Source organism: Lithobates pipiens, unplaced genomic scaffold, assembly GCF_037356315.1.
Source record: "Lithobates pipiens isolate NorthernLeopardFrog02 unplaced genomic scaffold, aLitPip1_a1.2 Scaffold_8, whole genome shotgun sequence".
NCBI classification, from domain to species: Eukaryota; Metazoa; Chordata; class Amphibia; order Anura; family Ranidae; genus Lithobates; species Lithobates pipiens.
The window spans coordinates 287,870,661-287,886,898 of record NW_027507903.1 but is presented as its reverse complement, the minus strand read 5'-3'; the positions used below and the strand labels follow the sequence as shown (position 1 = coordinate 287,886,898).

Here is a 16,238-nt window from a genome sequence, read left to right as displayed (position 1 = left end):
GGGGTCCTTTAAGAGAGACATGGAAAACTGAAGGGTACAATAGCATCTGAGGATAAGGAACTCCCCTAATAGGAACGCAAGTCCATGTGAGGTTCCAAATCAAGAGGTCCCAGGGTGCAGAGAATCCAGATAGATCTGGAAGATGCACTACTCTGTGCAGAAAAAAAAACTGAAAAAATGGCCAGGGCAGTAAAGGAGATGCCAGACAATTTAGCTTGTGGGATACAAGGGGTTAACAGAGTACCGGAGGCACACTATCCAAAGACCCATCCAGATGTGAAAACGACACTAAACTTGTAGAAGTAACCTACGCTTCTATCAGTCGGAGGTCGTTTGTGCGCCCGTCACCTTAATGCAGAAGGCAGAGGGCAGAAGGATTAGCCGGCTTCTAGATCTAAGCTCTAAGGCCTGAGTGGTAGATAGTCTTTGGATGCTTAGGTGTACCTGCTGCTGATGAAGGGCGAGATACTTCCACCTTTTCAAAATAACTCGCACATTGAGGCAGGTACACACTCTGGTGTTGCCACTGATTGTTTCAAGAGCCGTTCCAAAGACATTATGTGTCTCAAGGGGTAACCAAGTCAGATACTCAATGGATGCCTCATCAGCATCCCAAGTACATAACCAGAATGCGTTATGCATTTGAACAGATTATTCCCATGCGAGTCACAATTTGTAACAAGCCATAAAGCACTTGGCTCAGATATTTGCTCCAATTATTCATTGAAATGGAGTCCTACCCAGTGGTGGAGGGATCCCATTTGAGAGAATCCAACCATCTGACATTTAAAAAGGAGAAGTCCCGTCTGAGTTCGTTTTGCTGTACTTCTCCTATGGGGCACATGAGTGCAATTTGTTTTGCATTCCTGTGACCTGTTTTCAGCAAAGAGTGGTTCCGAGGTCCACTCTCGGTTGACGTCATTGGAATCAGTCCAGGCACTGCGTTATTACGACAGTCTGGATTCGCCAGGTGCCCGGACTGATGCCTGTCACAGCCTCTCAGTGAGTCACTGAGAGCCTGAGAGGGCCGGTCCTCTCCCCTCCACAGCTCAGTGCTCCAGTGAGCATGGAGGAGCAGAGTGGAGAGCTACTGATTGACAGGCAGTAGCTCTCCACTCAGGGATCTGTGAGAACTGAGCCATCAGCTATGTTCGATCGCTCAGTTCTCAGTGTAGAGGCAGCAGGGGACAGATGTAGCATCGGACCGATGCTGGATCAACCTAGGCAAGTATGAATGGGCCAAAAAAAAAAAAAAAAAAAAACACACTTCTTTTAAAGTCATCAAAGACACTTTAGTTAATTCAAATTGGGATCTACAAAGAATGAAACTGTCTGTGAAATCCCAAGAAGGGAAGCACACCTAAAACCCATTTGGTGGTAGCCTGTTAACGTGGCTCACTGGTGCATGGTGGGAATTAACCAATTTATAAATTTCTTCTCAAAAAGAGAAAAGGTTTTGACACTTAGGTGGGGCCCATATGCCTTCAGGGTGTTTGCAGTCCTTAAAGAGTGACCAAAATAGGTGTGGTGAGGTGGCCTGAAAACAACGGACTTGTAGATCCTGGCCTCACCTGCTGAAGCTGAGGTAGACTCTGATGAGGATGACTCTGACATTGGTTGTCCCAGGATCTGATTACAGACATCAGTTCCTTCTGGGGATGCCAGGTACGGACTCTCAGAACCACTAGGGGGAAATGGGCTGAGGACGAGGCCACCCATGGAACAGGTTTGTCCTCTTGTGTGTCTTAGGGAAAACATGCTGTGTCCACACAGCAGTAAAACTAGGCCCAATATGAGGCAAGGCCTCAAGCACCCACAAATCGGGGCAGCTGGTGCAGATGAAGCTTTCAGACAGCCAAAGGTGACCAAGGCACTAGGCAAGAAGTGGAATCAGACCACAGATCCACAACGATGCTTCAGGAGCAGAAGATCATGCTTCTTCCAGGCTACATAGTAGGGAGAAAAAAAAAAAAAACAGAGCACAGACGCACAACACGCCACCTAACAGATTTAGTCAGTGCTCAATACCTCAGGGTTAACATTTTTCATTGTAAGACTAGTAATGGCACGGAAGTTAAAACCATACCCAATGGTGCAAATAGTGAGGTAGCTCTTGATGTTTCAGCCCAACTGGATTTCGTTTTCAGAAACCTGGTCAAATATGGAGCCTTCATGGAAAAGCATTCCACGATTAACCAAAAGTACATGAAGGTCTGGACACTAGTAAAAACTAAGGCATGTTGGACAGAGGAGGAGTTATATGGGGGCTAACCTCCTGTAAGGCGACAGTGTAAGTTGACAAGAAAAATATGCTTTAAACAATTCAGCATTGCATTTCTGTCCACAGACTACTGTATGACTGGCCTTTTGAAAAAAAAAATATATAGTACCGTATATACTCGAGTATAAGCCGAGATTTTCAGCCTCTTTTTTGAGGTTGAAAGTGCCCCCCTCGGCTTATACTCGAGTCATCGCTGTCTGCCCGCTCGATCAGCGTGTCGAGCAGACAGACAGCGGCCATTCTAGAATTCAAAAGCCGCGCCTCCGGCTCCGCCTTCGCCTGTGATAGGCGGAACACTGAATTTCCCAGCAGCCTGTGTTCCGCCTATCACGGGCATCATCTCATCCTCGTACTACGGACGAGGATGAGACGATGCCCGTGATAGGCGGAACACAGGCTGCTGGGAAATTCAGTGTTCCGCCTATCACGGACATCTGATAGGCGGAACAGCAGTCAGTGGGAAATTGAGTGTTCCGCCTATCACCGACGGAGGCGCGGCTTTTGAATCCTAGAATGGCCGCCGACGAAGAGCTGAAGGACGGAGGCTCGGCTCGGGACGGGACGGGCCGGGCCGGGACGGGCCGGGACGGGCCGGGACGGGACGCAGGCTGGACGGGACGCAGGCTGGACGGGACGCAGGCTGGACGGACACAGGCAGGCTGGACACAGGTAGGCTGCACGGACACACACACACACACACACACACACACACACACACACACACACACACACACACACACACACACACATGCATGGACACACACACACACACACACGGATGCATGGACACACACACAGGGATGGATGGACCCACAGGGATGGACGGACACACAGGGATGGACAGGCATGTCTCACCCTCGGCTTATACACGAGTCAATAATTTTTTCCAGTTTTTTGGGGGTAAATTGGGGGCCTCGGCTTATATTCGGGTCGGCCTATACTCGAGTATATACGGTATCTGTAATGTGTAAGCCAGCAGTATAACTTAAAGTGGCACTAAGCTATACTTTGTAAAAATCAATCACTACAGCATACAGTTACACAATAAATAGGCTTCTTAAATTGAGCCCAATCTCAATTTTTTTTTGCAATATAATTCTTCTCTAAAGACTCCTAATGGTGGTTCCATTCACCTCATATCCTGCCTGTGGGTAAGAGCAGTGCCTGTTTGTTACAGTCACCTGCACCATTGTACTTAAACAAATAATCCCATATGTCTTTGCGCTGGCTGATTACACTTGTTGGAGCTGGTTGGTTTATTCCACCAATACTGACATCGAATGTGACGTCCAAACTGAAGTTTTTAGGTGGTGATGTGTGGGCCAAGATTCAGCAATGGACATTTTTTCTGCTGTAACACACAGTAGTTGGATGCGTTGGAACATAATCCTATAGTCCTTATGAGGTGCAAAGATCTGAAGGTAGCTACGTTCCCACATGCAGTGGTTTATGTAAATCTTAACTAGCTACCCTCAGAAAGGAAGTTGAAGGTAGGTCTTCAACTTCCTTTTTGAGGGTGGCTACTTTCAAACTCTAAAGTAGGTCTAAAATTATTTGATATCAGATGTAGAAGTTACCAGAAACTCAGCTTGCTTCCAGTACAGGTATGGGATTTAAATTACATTTACTTATTTGATGCAGCATCACTAAGCAATTAATACGCTAGCTTGCCTTTTCCCTCAAGAGCCACATCTAAAATGCTAACACCTGAGGAACAGGAAAACAGCCCCAAGGTCTTATACATATGGGTGGGGTTTAATCATGACTAGTAAATGCAAATCCAATGATCATCCGCTACATGAAGTCTTTAGAAAGGTCTTGGCAAACTCTTGGGAACAAGCGAGTAAAAGACTGGCAGAAGTAGCTGAAGCTAGAATACAGTATAATGTAAGTTTAATGTTTTTCAAGGTAAACCTTTTCAGAAAAATAATTATTTGGGTTGCTTCTTCCGAAGATGCTAGTTGTTTGGTTGTCATCCTCCCCTGCTAGTTGAGTTACTGGTCTAGTAATTAAAACCTGCCAACCTCCGCAAATTACTGCAACGCAACAGTGTGAATATGGCATTCCTGTTAAAAATGTGTTTTTAATCTTAAAATGGCTAATTACTTTATTAAAGAACCCTAGCTGTTAAAAAAAATAAAAATAAAAAAGTAAACAAAACACACAAAGAATATCATTCGATTTTGGGATGGTGTCTTAACAAAAATCATAACATAATGCACTAAATATAGCACTCATTCAAATTATGCAATGCCGCTCAAATTAGTTGATCTGTGCTGTTTTTGTAGAAGAGCACGACTTTGCATGGCCCAAAATAAACCAGTAGCTAAAATCGGATTTTGATGACTAGAAGCACCTCCACCACCTTTTCTCTCCCAGAAAATGGAGCACCTGTATCCTCAATAAAAAAAGGGCAGACTGCCAGATACGACACAATTTGTAAACAGATCTATGAAATTCAATAAAATGTACTTTCAGGAATGATATTTTAGTAGCAGCTTGTAGGCCATGACTTTTGGCTTGTAGGACAAACATGATTTTAAAGCGTAGCTAGGCTCAAGAATACAAAATTTAATATATTGAAGCATACCACTCCTTAGAGGAGGTTGTTGCATTACCTTTCTCCCGTCATTTATTTTCATCTGGAGATCCTGCCAGTACACGCTTCCTGTCCTCACTGTACTCTATAGAGCAGCATTGCCCCCCTCGGACAGGATGTTCATGATAACACTACAGAGTGTACAGGATATAACAAGCTCATTGGATTTTTGGCAGAATGACAGTATTTTTGCACTTACCAAACAGGTATAACAAAACCCTTTCAATAGTAGATTTACCAGACCAAAGGGAAAAAATAAGTTTGTTGTTAGGTTTTACATACACTTTAAGCAAACATGTAGACACTTAAATAGATACTAAACATAACAAAGAAAGCCAAGATACATGATTGATCCATTCCAGCGCTCCTTTGCATAGTCAGATGGTCAGTCCACATCACAGAAATGCATATTCCACACTGCCATATTTTCAGAAGAATACATTTAATAAAATAATTTCACAGTGTCAGTGGTACAAGTCAAGCCATTTCAGGTCTTTGAAGGCAGTGCAAGCAGCAAAGTTTGAAAATGGATGAGCAGCTACAGCAGTGTGATTGAGGTTACACTTGCCACATTACAGCTTCATCAGTCTGGCGATTTGATCCCTCCTTTTGCGATCGCCTGCCCAGGATTTGCTCTTTGTGCGGCATTTTAGCAGTTCTTCTCTGTAATCTTCGTGATGCATAGGGCAGTATCCCTGAGGCTCACACAACACCTATAAAAAAAAAAAAAAAAAAAAAAAAAAAAAAAAAAAAAAAAAGGTAAGCAAAGTCTGTTTATTCCTTTCATTCTGCTACAAGGCACAAACAAACAGTCCCTGAGTGAGTTACTTCAATACTTTCATTCATTGACTCAACGTGTATGCAAATGAAGACTTCTGACTTTAACCTACATATGTGTTCAAGGTCAATGGTACAAAAGATTATAATATTATATATATATATATATATATATATATATATATATATATATATATATATATATATACACACACACACATACATACATACACACACACACACACACATATACATTATATACATATATACACACACACACACACACACACACACACAACTATGCCTATGAGCCAATTATCTATCACTTTCAACAGGTTAGCAAAGGATGCCCTAAATTACAGGCTGTACTGTCAAAATGGCCACAGCAATTGTGAAGATTCAGCAAGTCTCCCTGAAGTACACTTTCCATTGTCTGCCACATGCCAAGATATTCGGTTATATTAGGTTTGACTGGATTGACCCTTTACTCCACATTTCCCTTCCCTCAGTTTCCTGTCCTGAAGACCTAAACAAGATGAGAAAATACATCTACCCAAAGTGAGGGGAAATTTCCATTCGCCACAACCTCCAGCAGAAATTGTAAAAATGTAGAATTCATCTCAAGCTTTGTCCCAATGACAACTGCTACAAATGCAAAGGAGGGAAAACTCTCCCCCACTGGCACAAGGACAGCAATACAAAACTGACAAATGGTTTTAAAACTTTCCCCACCCCATCCAAAATGAATGTTCCACCATCATAAAAAGGTATTTTTCACTGTCGATATGCCTGGTCTCACTCTTGAAAAATGTATTGAAAAAAGAAAGAAAGAAATAAGTAAAATAAAAATCAGTGAGAATTATAACTGACAAAACCAGTTAGAAAGATTTGACGTATTCATTTTATAGTGACCACTAATACACCGGTACCAATTTGGGAACCATAGCGCTCTTAATATATATTGTTTGGTGATGCCAAATCGCAATGAGCCAAAATGTACCTGTGTTCGGTTTGGCGAACATTACTGAAGTTTGGGTGCTAAATCTGGACCCCAATGAAATCAATGCAAGCCAAATGTTAAACATGAATGGCGATTTTCTAGGCCAATAGGCAAGGGATAGCCAAACAAATGTCACAGGAGGACTGAGCACTGCCATTGAGAACATGTGCAAAAATAATATAAAAAATTGACAGGGAGCAGAGATTTTAATAATGCTTCAAGGTCAACATTAAAACTGCAAAAAATCATAACGTCTTGCCGCTTTTCCTTTGAATTTTTCTGGAATATTGTACTTGGATACAATAATTGGCTGACGATATTTACTTTACACTAGTAGAAGAATATGTATAGTATATTTGGTCCTTTAGCCCATGGTCCATGTCTGGGGAATGAACATTATGCACATAATGTATGGCGATATATGAGCACCGTTTGCTAGTTTCTTTTCCTTGCCAACAGTTTTTCTTTATTTTACACTTGCACTTGTACAATCTACTACAGCAAAACTGACATTTACAAAGAAAAAAACATTTTTGAAATCATACAACACACATAACAGCACATGGAGTACCCCCACTCCAGTCAGATGCAGCAGGGGACAGATGCAGCATCGAACCGATACTGCATCCACCTTTGTCAGTGTGAATCTTTTTGTTCCCACACTTCAAAAACTTGATATAGGCATCCTCACAAGGCACAAATTATAATAAAAATGATATAGGACAGAAGAGATCGATGCTAAACAACAGCAACACAGATATGAATTCCTTACCTTGTATTCTGGGAAAAAGTCTTTGTAACCCCCTTTAAGCAGATACACTTCTGGGTAATGAAGACTTGGATATTCATTCCTGGCCCGGTCTTCCTCTCTCAAAAAACGGCACCTTTATTAGAAGACACTTGAATGACTAAGTGACAAAGGAATTGTAGGATAAAGCACCGGTAGGCCAAAATACCAAATTTTATTAAAGCTAACTTTCACAAAACCTATATCAAAGTTCCCAACACCTGAAAAAAGCTGGAGGTATTTACTGGTGCACCTAAAACAGGTCATAAAAAACAGGCGAAAATACTAGCCCTTAGACTAAATGCAGTTATTCTTTTGATCATTCATGACAAATCGAACAGCCTTCATATGCCATGGAAACTACTGTCCATAAACATCTACAGAACACAGGATTATAACACAATTAATAGGCAACATCCCATATTCAGGTGCTTTGGCATTCCATGACACTGCGAAGACATTTGATTCCAACGAATGGCCTTTTCTTCAGGCATACCTCAGAAGCTTTGGTACAGTATATGGTTTAGGAAACAGATCTCAGAACTAGAGGTTTGGAACAACCTGCCAAGTTACTTCAAAAACTGTGTGCAAGTGAACCTAGAATTGATGCGGTTTTGAAGGCAAAAGGTGGTCACACCAAACATGGATTCGATTTTTCTCTTCTGTTCATGTACTCTCCATTTTGTTAATTGATAAACTATTAACATTTCTATGTCTGAAAGAATTATTAAATTTACATTCTTTTTTTTTATAACTGCCTAAAACTTTAGGTGATCACATGACTTCTGTTCTCAGTTGCATAAGGGTCTTAGAGAGGTGGAGGGGTCAGCAGGAGGAAGAGAGACAGCAGCACACTGATCTCCCAAGTGAAAGGCTGTGCAGGTGTCAGCTTAAAGTGATTGAAAAGTCTTGTCATTTCTTTTCTAATTAGGCTTTTTTCTCAGCCAATTGGGGGGGGGGGGTATCACTGGATCTAGATGGGGCTCAGGTGAGTATTAGAGGGGCTGCTGCACACAGAAGGCTTTTTATTTTAATGCATTAAAACAAATACATTTTTTGCCTTTACAATCACAAAGTCTGATCATTGAAGTATAGGCAGGCTGTGCTCCCAAGCAGAATGCAAAGAAGAAAACTGACCACACTGGAAAATACATGGCAAAACAGACACATATCAGGAATATGAACTATTGGAGTAACATACACCAACTTCTGCAGTCACTACTCTAATGCATACATTCTGAGCCATGCACACCTATGGATGACTGTGCTACTACATGTAGAGACAGCAAGAGCCATGACGGCTCTTTATTCCTCCACATTTAGCATTGGTTTTTGGTCCCCCAGCCTCTAATTTGGAAGCAATAGCAGTACACAGAAACTCCTCAGGGTCAAGGTCAAGAGTTATGGATTTGAGCAACAGAATCTGAGGCCGATGGCTTGGAAGCTGCTAAGATTGCAGGGAAATCAGAATTTGCTATAAAGGGCATGGGAGTGCCCTTGCAGCCTCTGCAATCTAAAATGGCAATCCATTCTATGATTTGGATTATAGTCTTGCATGACTGTGGTAAAAACGCTCACCTGAAACCAGCAGAGGTCCCAGTCACACTCAACGGAGCAAAAGGACTGCAAAGATTGAATAGACTACAGTGCAGGAGGGCAACATGACTACATGTTGCAGATGTTGGAACCCGGTACAGCAAGTCTATCCACATGTTGCGACCATGTGACGGTAATGAAATGTATAAGCTGAGAGTACCTATGAAACCTGGACAGCTGGTAGTAAGTGTGGACAGGATAACTGGAGGTGACCAAAAGGCAGGCAGCAGGAATGGTTTGAGGATTGAAACTCTACTAGCTTGTTGCAAACAGGAGCATCAGCATGATGCTTCTTCTATGCTGTCATGGAGGCGTTTTGCCTGCACTCTTTCCCAAGTTGGTGAAGTCAGAGCTCAGTCCCACAGTGTTAACCCCTTCCAGGGCTAAGCAGACAAGAAAAGTGCACTGTATAGGATCAAGTGCAGACATTTTAGATGATCAGATAGTTACAGTGCAGAGTTCCTGAAAAGTAGGCACCTGACAGATTTCTCAGGGTCTGCAGTCTGATTGCTGAACGAGCATGAGTCAACTATACATAAAGAAGTTAGGAAACACCTTTACGTTGAGTGAAGAACTGAGCTAGGACCCTGGTAGAGACCCGAGGTGTAGTGGGCAGGCCCAGGTTAAGGCAACAATTTTGAAAAGGTTGTATGCCCCCCATGAAAAAACATGGCATAGAAGCACTGCGAAGATGAAGACATACAAGTAGGTATCTTTGAGATTCATCAAGGCCAGAAAAACTGGATGGAGGAGAGTAATGACCGACCTGGCAGACTGAAGCTATTTGGTCCAACACTCAGGGCCCACAGTTTGAAAAGTCCTGGACTCAGACATAGGATGAGAACTTATGAGAGCTCAGGTTGACCCAGAAACAGCTGGCACAAATAACTCCAGGTCTAGTTAGGTGTAGACTGTTTAGCAAAGGTCTAAAAAAGGAAGCCCTAAATGTAGGAGACTTGTCCATAGACAAAACCTCCCCACATACCAATTCATCCAAAAAGATAAGTTGCTCCACCTCTGGCTTGTAACCCCTGGATACCACGTTCTGGACCAAGTGCAGAAGTGTTCTTGGTAAGGCTGTCCAGGGATGCACCCAAAGGCAATCCCAATAGAGGGCACATGCCAAAGTGTCCCAGCTCAGATGATCCGGGGATCCACTGGTGTGCCAATGCCCCTGCATGTCCCCAGGCAGAGACAGATGGACAAAATAGAGAATACTATTTCCTGTGTCAGCAACAAATGCACAAACATTTGTCCACAAGTAGAGGACTCCCTAAAGCCCAGAGAGGTAATTAGAATTGTCAAACGCAGCCAACTCCAAAATTCAAGATGGATGGGCTGTATTCAGTAGAGTCCAAAAGGGCACAAGCATGAGCTATAGCCACAGACTGAACCATCCCATGTACTCGCTCAACCCGAACAATAGAGCATGCTCCACATTACTTTCTGCTAAAGCAGTTACATTATGAAAATCCAGAGATGTACTCTGGAGGGCAGAGAAGTTTGCCTGTGATTACCAAGAATTACGTAGAGACTGACTGTGGAGCTAATGGCCATCAGTGAAAAGGTCACTATTGACCGTCAGTACATGAAAATGTAAGACATGACCAACAAAGGATACTCCCTGACCCATCGCAGAGCAGGGGTTATTGCCCATCCTTGATTAAGTCACCATAGGTCTCTTGTACCAAGAGTATACAACTGAGATATTATCGGCCAAATGTTTTTCATTGACCCACTGCAGAGAAGGTGTTAAGGGCTGGCCATGACTAGGTCAAAATAAAGGATTGGGTTTACATGTATTTTATGCCCTTTTAGTTTATTGAAAAATAAAAATATTTTAGGGGATTCAGGAGGTGAGTTTTTAGGCTGTAGAATTTGTTTAATTACAGTATATGTACATGTTAAATACTCAATGAAAAACAAAATACTTTCTTTTACACGATAAAAGTGTTTGTTATAAAAAGGTACTCACATTTTTGGACCTCTTTCTGAGGAGAACTCACAATGAAACACCAAAATAATGCGCTTTTGTGCCACAGAAGGAACTAGAGGCTGATTTAGAAAATAAGTCAACATGTCTTCTGCTCGATGGAGGTTTAAAGCATCCTTAATGGTCAGAAGAAAGAAAAATAAATTAAGACTGTACTGAATGCTGCTTTTGCCCTTTCACAAGCTCCTATGAACTAAAGCTTTTATTATTTGGTGCTACAGCACCAAAGTGCATCGGTTTCAGTTACTATCTTTCCAATCACCAATTCAGTACTTTTCACTAAAGCCATTTTGTTTCTGCTCTGTAACAAAAAAAGCAGTTTGCCATGATAGCAGAGTTGGTCTAGACCACCGACATTAAAACATAGGGACTTACACTAAGGCAATTGGAAAACCATTCTAGGGGTGAAGATGGACTGCCAGGTTGCTGTTAAAGCAGAGTTTCAGTCCCCCAAACACTTTAAAGACTGCTCTGCATTTGTCTAAACATGTATATTAACATTTACTGGCCCCATCTCCTGTACCATATGTCCCCAGTCTCTGACCATCTCCTGTACCATATGTCCCCAGTCTCTGACCATCTCCTGTACCATATGCCCCCAGTCTCTGACCATCTCCTGTATAAAAATATATATTTTTTAAATACGTTTTGGTATCGGTGCACCCCTAATGCTTTCACTGTAATCATTATCAACAGAGACAAATAGTCTCACACAGATTTGGCCCCACAGCTGCAAGGGAGAGTGGAGCAGGAGGATCATAATTAACCGCTCAATGGCTTGAGGTGTACAACCACTTTAATTAAACAGGGATTTCTTCCCACTTCCTGTTTTGGCTATGGAACAGGAAGTGAAGGGGCACAGATGGAAAAAAATAAACAGGGGTAGTCTAGCCTCACTTACTCTATCCAAAATGAAAAATAAGTTTTATATAACAGACTTGTCACACTTTAGTACTTTATGAACTTCAGTGGCTCACCTTGATATGGCCCCCTTCGTATTCATAAGGATATCGGCAGTCGATAATGTAGACCTTTTCCACAAGACTGCTAAACTCTCCTTGAATTAATGCTGCCAGCTAAAACAAAACTGGTGTTACTTCAGTAATGAAACAAGACATGTGCGCACATGGCAATGGCTCACTGAACACTGAAAATGCTTTGAAAATTTTTAACCAACATGCCATTCCAGTTGTAAAATATACACTCACAGTCTCTCCAGTGATATAGCGAAGATCCTGGTGTCGTCCAGTCACAGTGGGCAAAGCATAAACCTGCGACACAAAAAAAGTTTCAAAGCAACAAGCACAGCAAGCAGTAAAACAAAGAACACTTAAATTGGCATTTGTTCCTGTAGCGAACTGTGTGAAGAAATTAGGTAATCTTTCCAAAAGGACCACACTTATGCAGCAAATAATATTTTAAAATAACAGGGTTCATAAACTATACTGTATATGCATGTATGTGTAGTTTGATACACACAAATACCTGACCTTTGAAAAGTCTCCAATTAGTTGTCTATGACTATAGTCCTCATCCAAAGCTTTAGTAATATCTACATCACAAAGAGACAGGGTCTTTTTCAGAGATGCTCCCTGTAAATAAATGAAAAAAAAAATAAAAATAAAAAATAAATGTAAAACAAATTATTTTTTTTAAAAGAGGATCGGTAATAAAAAAATAAATAAAAAAAAATAAAAAAAAATAAAAAAAAAATAAAAAAAAACACCACACACTCACCTAGGTGGATGCAGCATCGGTCTGATGCTGCATCACTATTCTGACACCCTGAAGACCAAGAACTAAGCAATCAAACACCACCGATTGTTTGGTTCTCAGTGAGCCGGTGACTGTCAGTGCAGAAGAGAGAAAGAGAGATAGAGACATAGAGAGATAGAGATATATACACACACACACACACACACAATTTCCTGTACATCAGCTTTGCTGCTTATGTGAAAAATACACATGCAGCCACAGCAAATGCATCTTCATTGCAAGTTCAAATAAATTTCTAATATGGATTTTTCTCTTATATTCACCGACCGACACAGATCCTCTCTAACAAAATGGGTTGTCAGCCCTATCACTGGAGATACTAGGCAAGCTGTAATACAACACTTCAGAACTTTTAGTTCCGCTCATGGGGCAGTCCCTAGGCTACAACCCCACAGCCTGCTCAGGCAGAACTCTGTTTTTTCTTGCCTAGTGAGGAGATAGACCTATGGGCCCGCAGGGTTCCTAGGTCTTGTGTTTTTTTGATGCAGAAGCTTGGCTTTTTGCGCAAGATGAATGGTCCTGTGATCGATCAACAGCCGGCTGGGTGACAGGCTGGTTCACTTATCCTTGTAGTCTTCCCAGTCCGGCCATCGAGCGTGTGCAGGTCGCAGCTAAGGCTCCGCAGGCCACGACATACCTCAGCTCCAGAGGTGGTCGATGAGCTTTATGCTCCGGGGCGTACATATGACTGGGCTACTGATGTCTGCGTCACATTATGCCGAGGCCAGTAGTCTTCCCTGTATTGATCAGGAGCTGACTACCGTGGATATGTCTCCCACCTTCCGGACTGGTAAGTACAGCTCTCCCTGCCTGGCAGGGTGGAGCAGCTGGGCATTCCCTGGGAGGTCGATTCGGGCCCCCCCCCTCTCTTCTCTCCCCTGTCCCCAACTCCCTCCCCCCCCCCCCTCACGGGGGGAGGCTGTACATGTGGTGTGTGTGTGCGTGCGTGTGTGTGCGCGTGCTCACCTGGGGGTTTTAGCTGTCCTGGGCGCCTGGGTCCTGAAGCTTAGTCCCGCTGGATGCCTGTGTAAATCATGCCCCTGTGTTGGTGCAGCGCTGTGCCTGCCACATGTTCTCTCTAGTCCCTCATAGCGCTGTTCGGCGGCCATTTTAAATATGGGCAAGGCTCAGACTGGCTTCTGTCGGCCATTTTCCTGGTGATTCCCTATTGAGCATACTGGCGGCCATTTTCTGGTAGCTGACCACGTATTTTTGTGCTCTAGCAGCTGCCCCTGTGCCCTCTGCTTCCTGTTTGGTCATCACAGGGCGCTGGGAAGGTTATCCTGTGTTCTGAACATGTGTGTTTGATCGCCCACCGATCGTGCGACCGGCCACCGACACAGTTTTCTGCTATCTCTGCATCTGGGAGTGCTGGGGATCATCAGGCATTGCGGTAATACAGCACAGAACGGCACAGCGGGTTAGAGCCCCTCAGCAAGCGGAGGCTCGTGTCTTGTTTACGGGTTGTGGGGTCAGCCGTGCGACCTGTACTGGCATCCGCACTGGTGACGCAGACACTGAGTGGGCAAAAATTTTGCACCACGAATTGGGAGAGCAACAGGCCTCCCCTGTCTGCGTGAAATTAGCAGACCAACTAGTGCAAGGCCTTAAAGTAAGTCTGACGCGGCCCTGGATACTCTCCCTCTCAGTGTCAGCAGTGGTGCTGAGGCGCCTGATTCGGCTGAAATGCTGGTCTGCTGACCAGACATCCAAGAAAGCCCTGACGGATCTTCCCTTCCTTGGCGACCGGCTCTTTGGAGCCTTGTTAGATGACATTATTAAAAATGCCACTGGTGGTAAGAGTACTCTACTCCCAGAGGCCAGGAAGGCTAAAGGAGCCACGCCGTAGGCGAGGGCCCTCTTTTTCCGCTCACAAGCGTCTTTTTCGTCTGCCCAGTGCTTCCACAAAATGTCCCCAGCCCAACAGGACGCCCACAGACGATCAAAAGCATCCCTGGAACCGCAAGCCTAATAAACCTGCGAACAAAAGTGCTACCGCATGAAGGTTTGTTGTTGAAATGGGACATATCTCAGTTGTCCCTGGATCGACAGATCCAGGTGAGCCAACCAGTCAAGGACTCTGATCTGGTGGTTGAGATCCTCGGTGATTCAATCCGGAAAATCATTCCTTCCGCTGAAATGGACGGTGATCACTACGGACACCAGTCTATCCAGCTGGGGTGGAGCGATAGGGATTCAGTCGGCTCAGGGTCTCTGGTCGACGGAAGAATCCGAGTTGCCGATCAATCTGCTCGAATTGAGAGCGATTAGGCTGTGCCTCCACACATGGTCGTTGAGTCTTCAAGGGCGTCCGATCAGGATACAGTTGGACAACGCCACGGCTGTGGCATACATAAATCACCAAGGGGGAACAAGAAGCTCAGCCGCTGTTCGGGAGGTCGCTCACATACTTCGGTGGGCAGAGCGACACGTGCCGGCCCTGTCGGCCATTTACATCCCGGGGGTGGAAAATTGGCAGGCGGACTATCTAAGTCGACAGATGCTGGACCCAGGAGAATGGGCGTTGCATCCGGGGATATTCAGGCTGCTGTGCCTGAAGTGGGGCACACCATGTGGATCTATTGGCCTCCCGTCTCAATCGGAAGGTGCCAAGATTCGTGTCCAGGACAAGAGATCTGTGGGCAGATGCGTCAGACGCGCTGGTGGCTCCGTGGGATCAGTACCAGATGATCTACGCTTTTCCGCCACTAAAACGGTTGCAACGCCTGCTTCAGAGTGGAAGCCGAGGGGATTCCGGTAATCCTGGTTGCCCCAGATTGGCCTCAGCAGCCCTGGTACGCAGATCTGGTGCATCTGGTGGCAGACACTCCCTGGTGACTGCCGTTGCGAGAGGACCTTCTGTCTCAAGGTCCGTTCTTTCATCCTGCTTTATCATCGCTGGCTTTAACGGCGTGGCTATTGAGAGCCAGGTGTTGAGGAACCAGGGTCTGTCGGACTCGGTGATTCCAACTATGTTGAGGGCACGGAAATCATCTTCTCGGAAGATATACCATCATACCTTGAAGGCCTACATATCCATGTGTGAGGAGAAAGGATGGCATCCGCGCTCTTTTTCCATATCCAGGATCCTGCTGTTTCTTCAGCAAGGAGTTGACCAGAGATTGGCATCAAGCACCATCAAAGAGCAAATTTCAGCTTTGGCTGTCTTTTCAATGACCCCTGGCATTGCACTCCTTAGCGAGTACCTTCGTTCAGGGGGTATGACACGTAGTCCCTCCCGTGCGTCCACTGTTACCCCCATGGGATTTGAACCTGGTGTTGTCGGCGCTTCAAAAACCGCTGTTTGAAAATATCAGGGAGATTCCCCTGTTGACTCTTTCCCAGAAAGTGGTCTTTCTAGTGGCCATCACATCGGCCAGGAGGGTTTCAGTATTGGCAGCCTTGTCCTGCAAGTCGCCTTATCTGGTC

General features: G+C 44.2%; 1 protein-coding gene across 4 annotated transcripts in view; it reads right to left on the bottom strand.

Annotated features, from left to right (window-relative positions):
- Positions 1 to 5,303: 5,303 nt before the first annotated feature.
- Positions 5,304 to 16,238, bottom strand: part of CDC25C (cell division cycle 25C) — an 85,440-nt gene continuing 74,505 nt past the window's right edge. For all 4 annotated transcript variants that reach the window (XM_077472340.1, XM_077472339.1, XM_077472342.1 and 1 more), the window contains 6 exons: positions 12,524 to 12,625; positions 12,242 to 12,304; positions 12,011 to 12,109; positions 11,016 to 11,149; positions 7,430 to 7,541; positions 5,304 to 5,593 (listed from right to left, as the gene is read on the bottom strand). In XM_077472340.1, the coding sequence (XP_077328466.1) occupies positions 5,453 to 5,593; positions 7,430 to 7,541; positions 11,016 to 11,149; positions 12,011 to 12,109; positions 12,242 to 12,304; positions 12,524 to 12,625 (651 nt within the window). In that variant the 3' untranslated portion in view covers positions 5,304 to 5,452. The remainder of the gene's footprint in view (positions 5,594 to 7,429; positions 7,542 to 11,015; positions 11,150 to 12,010; positions 12,110 to 12,241; positions 12,305 to 12,523; positions 12,626 to 16,238) is intronic.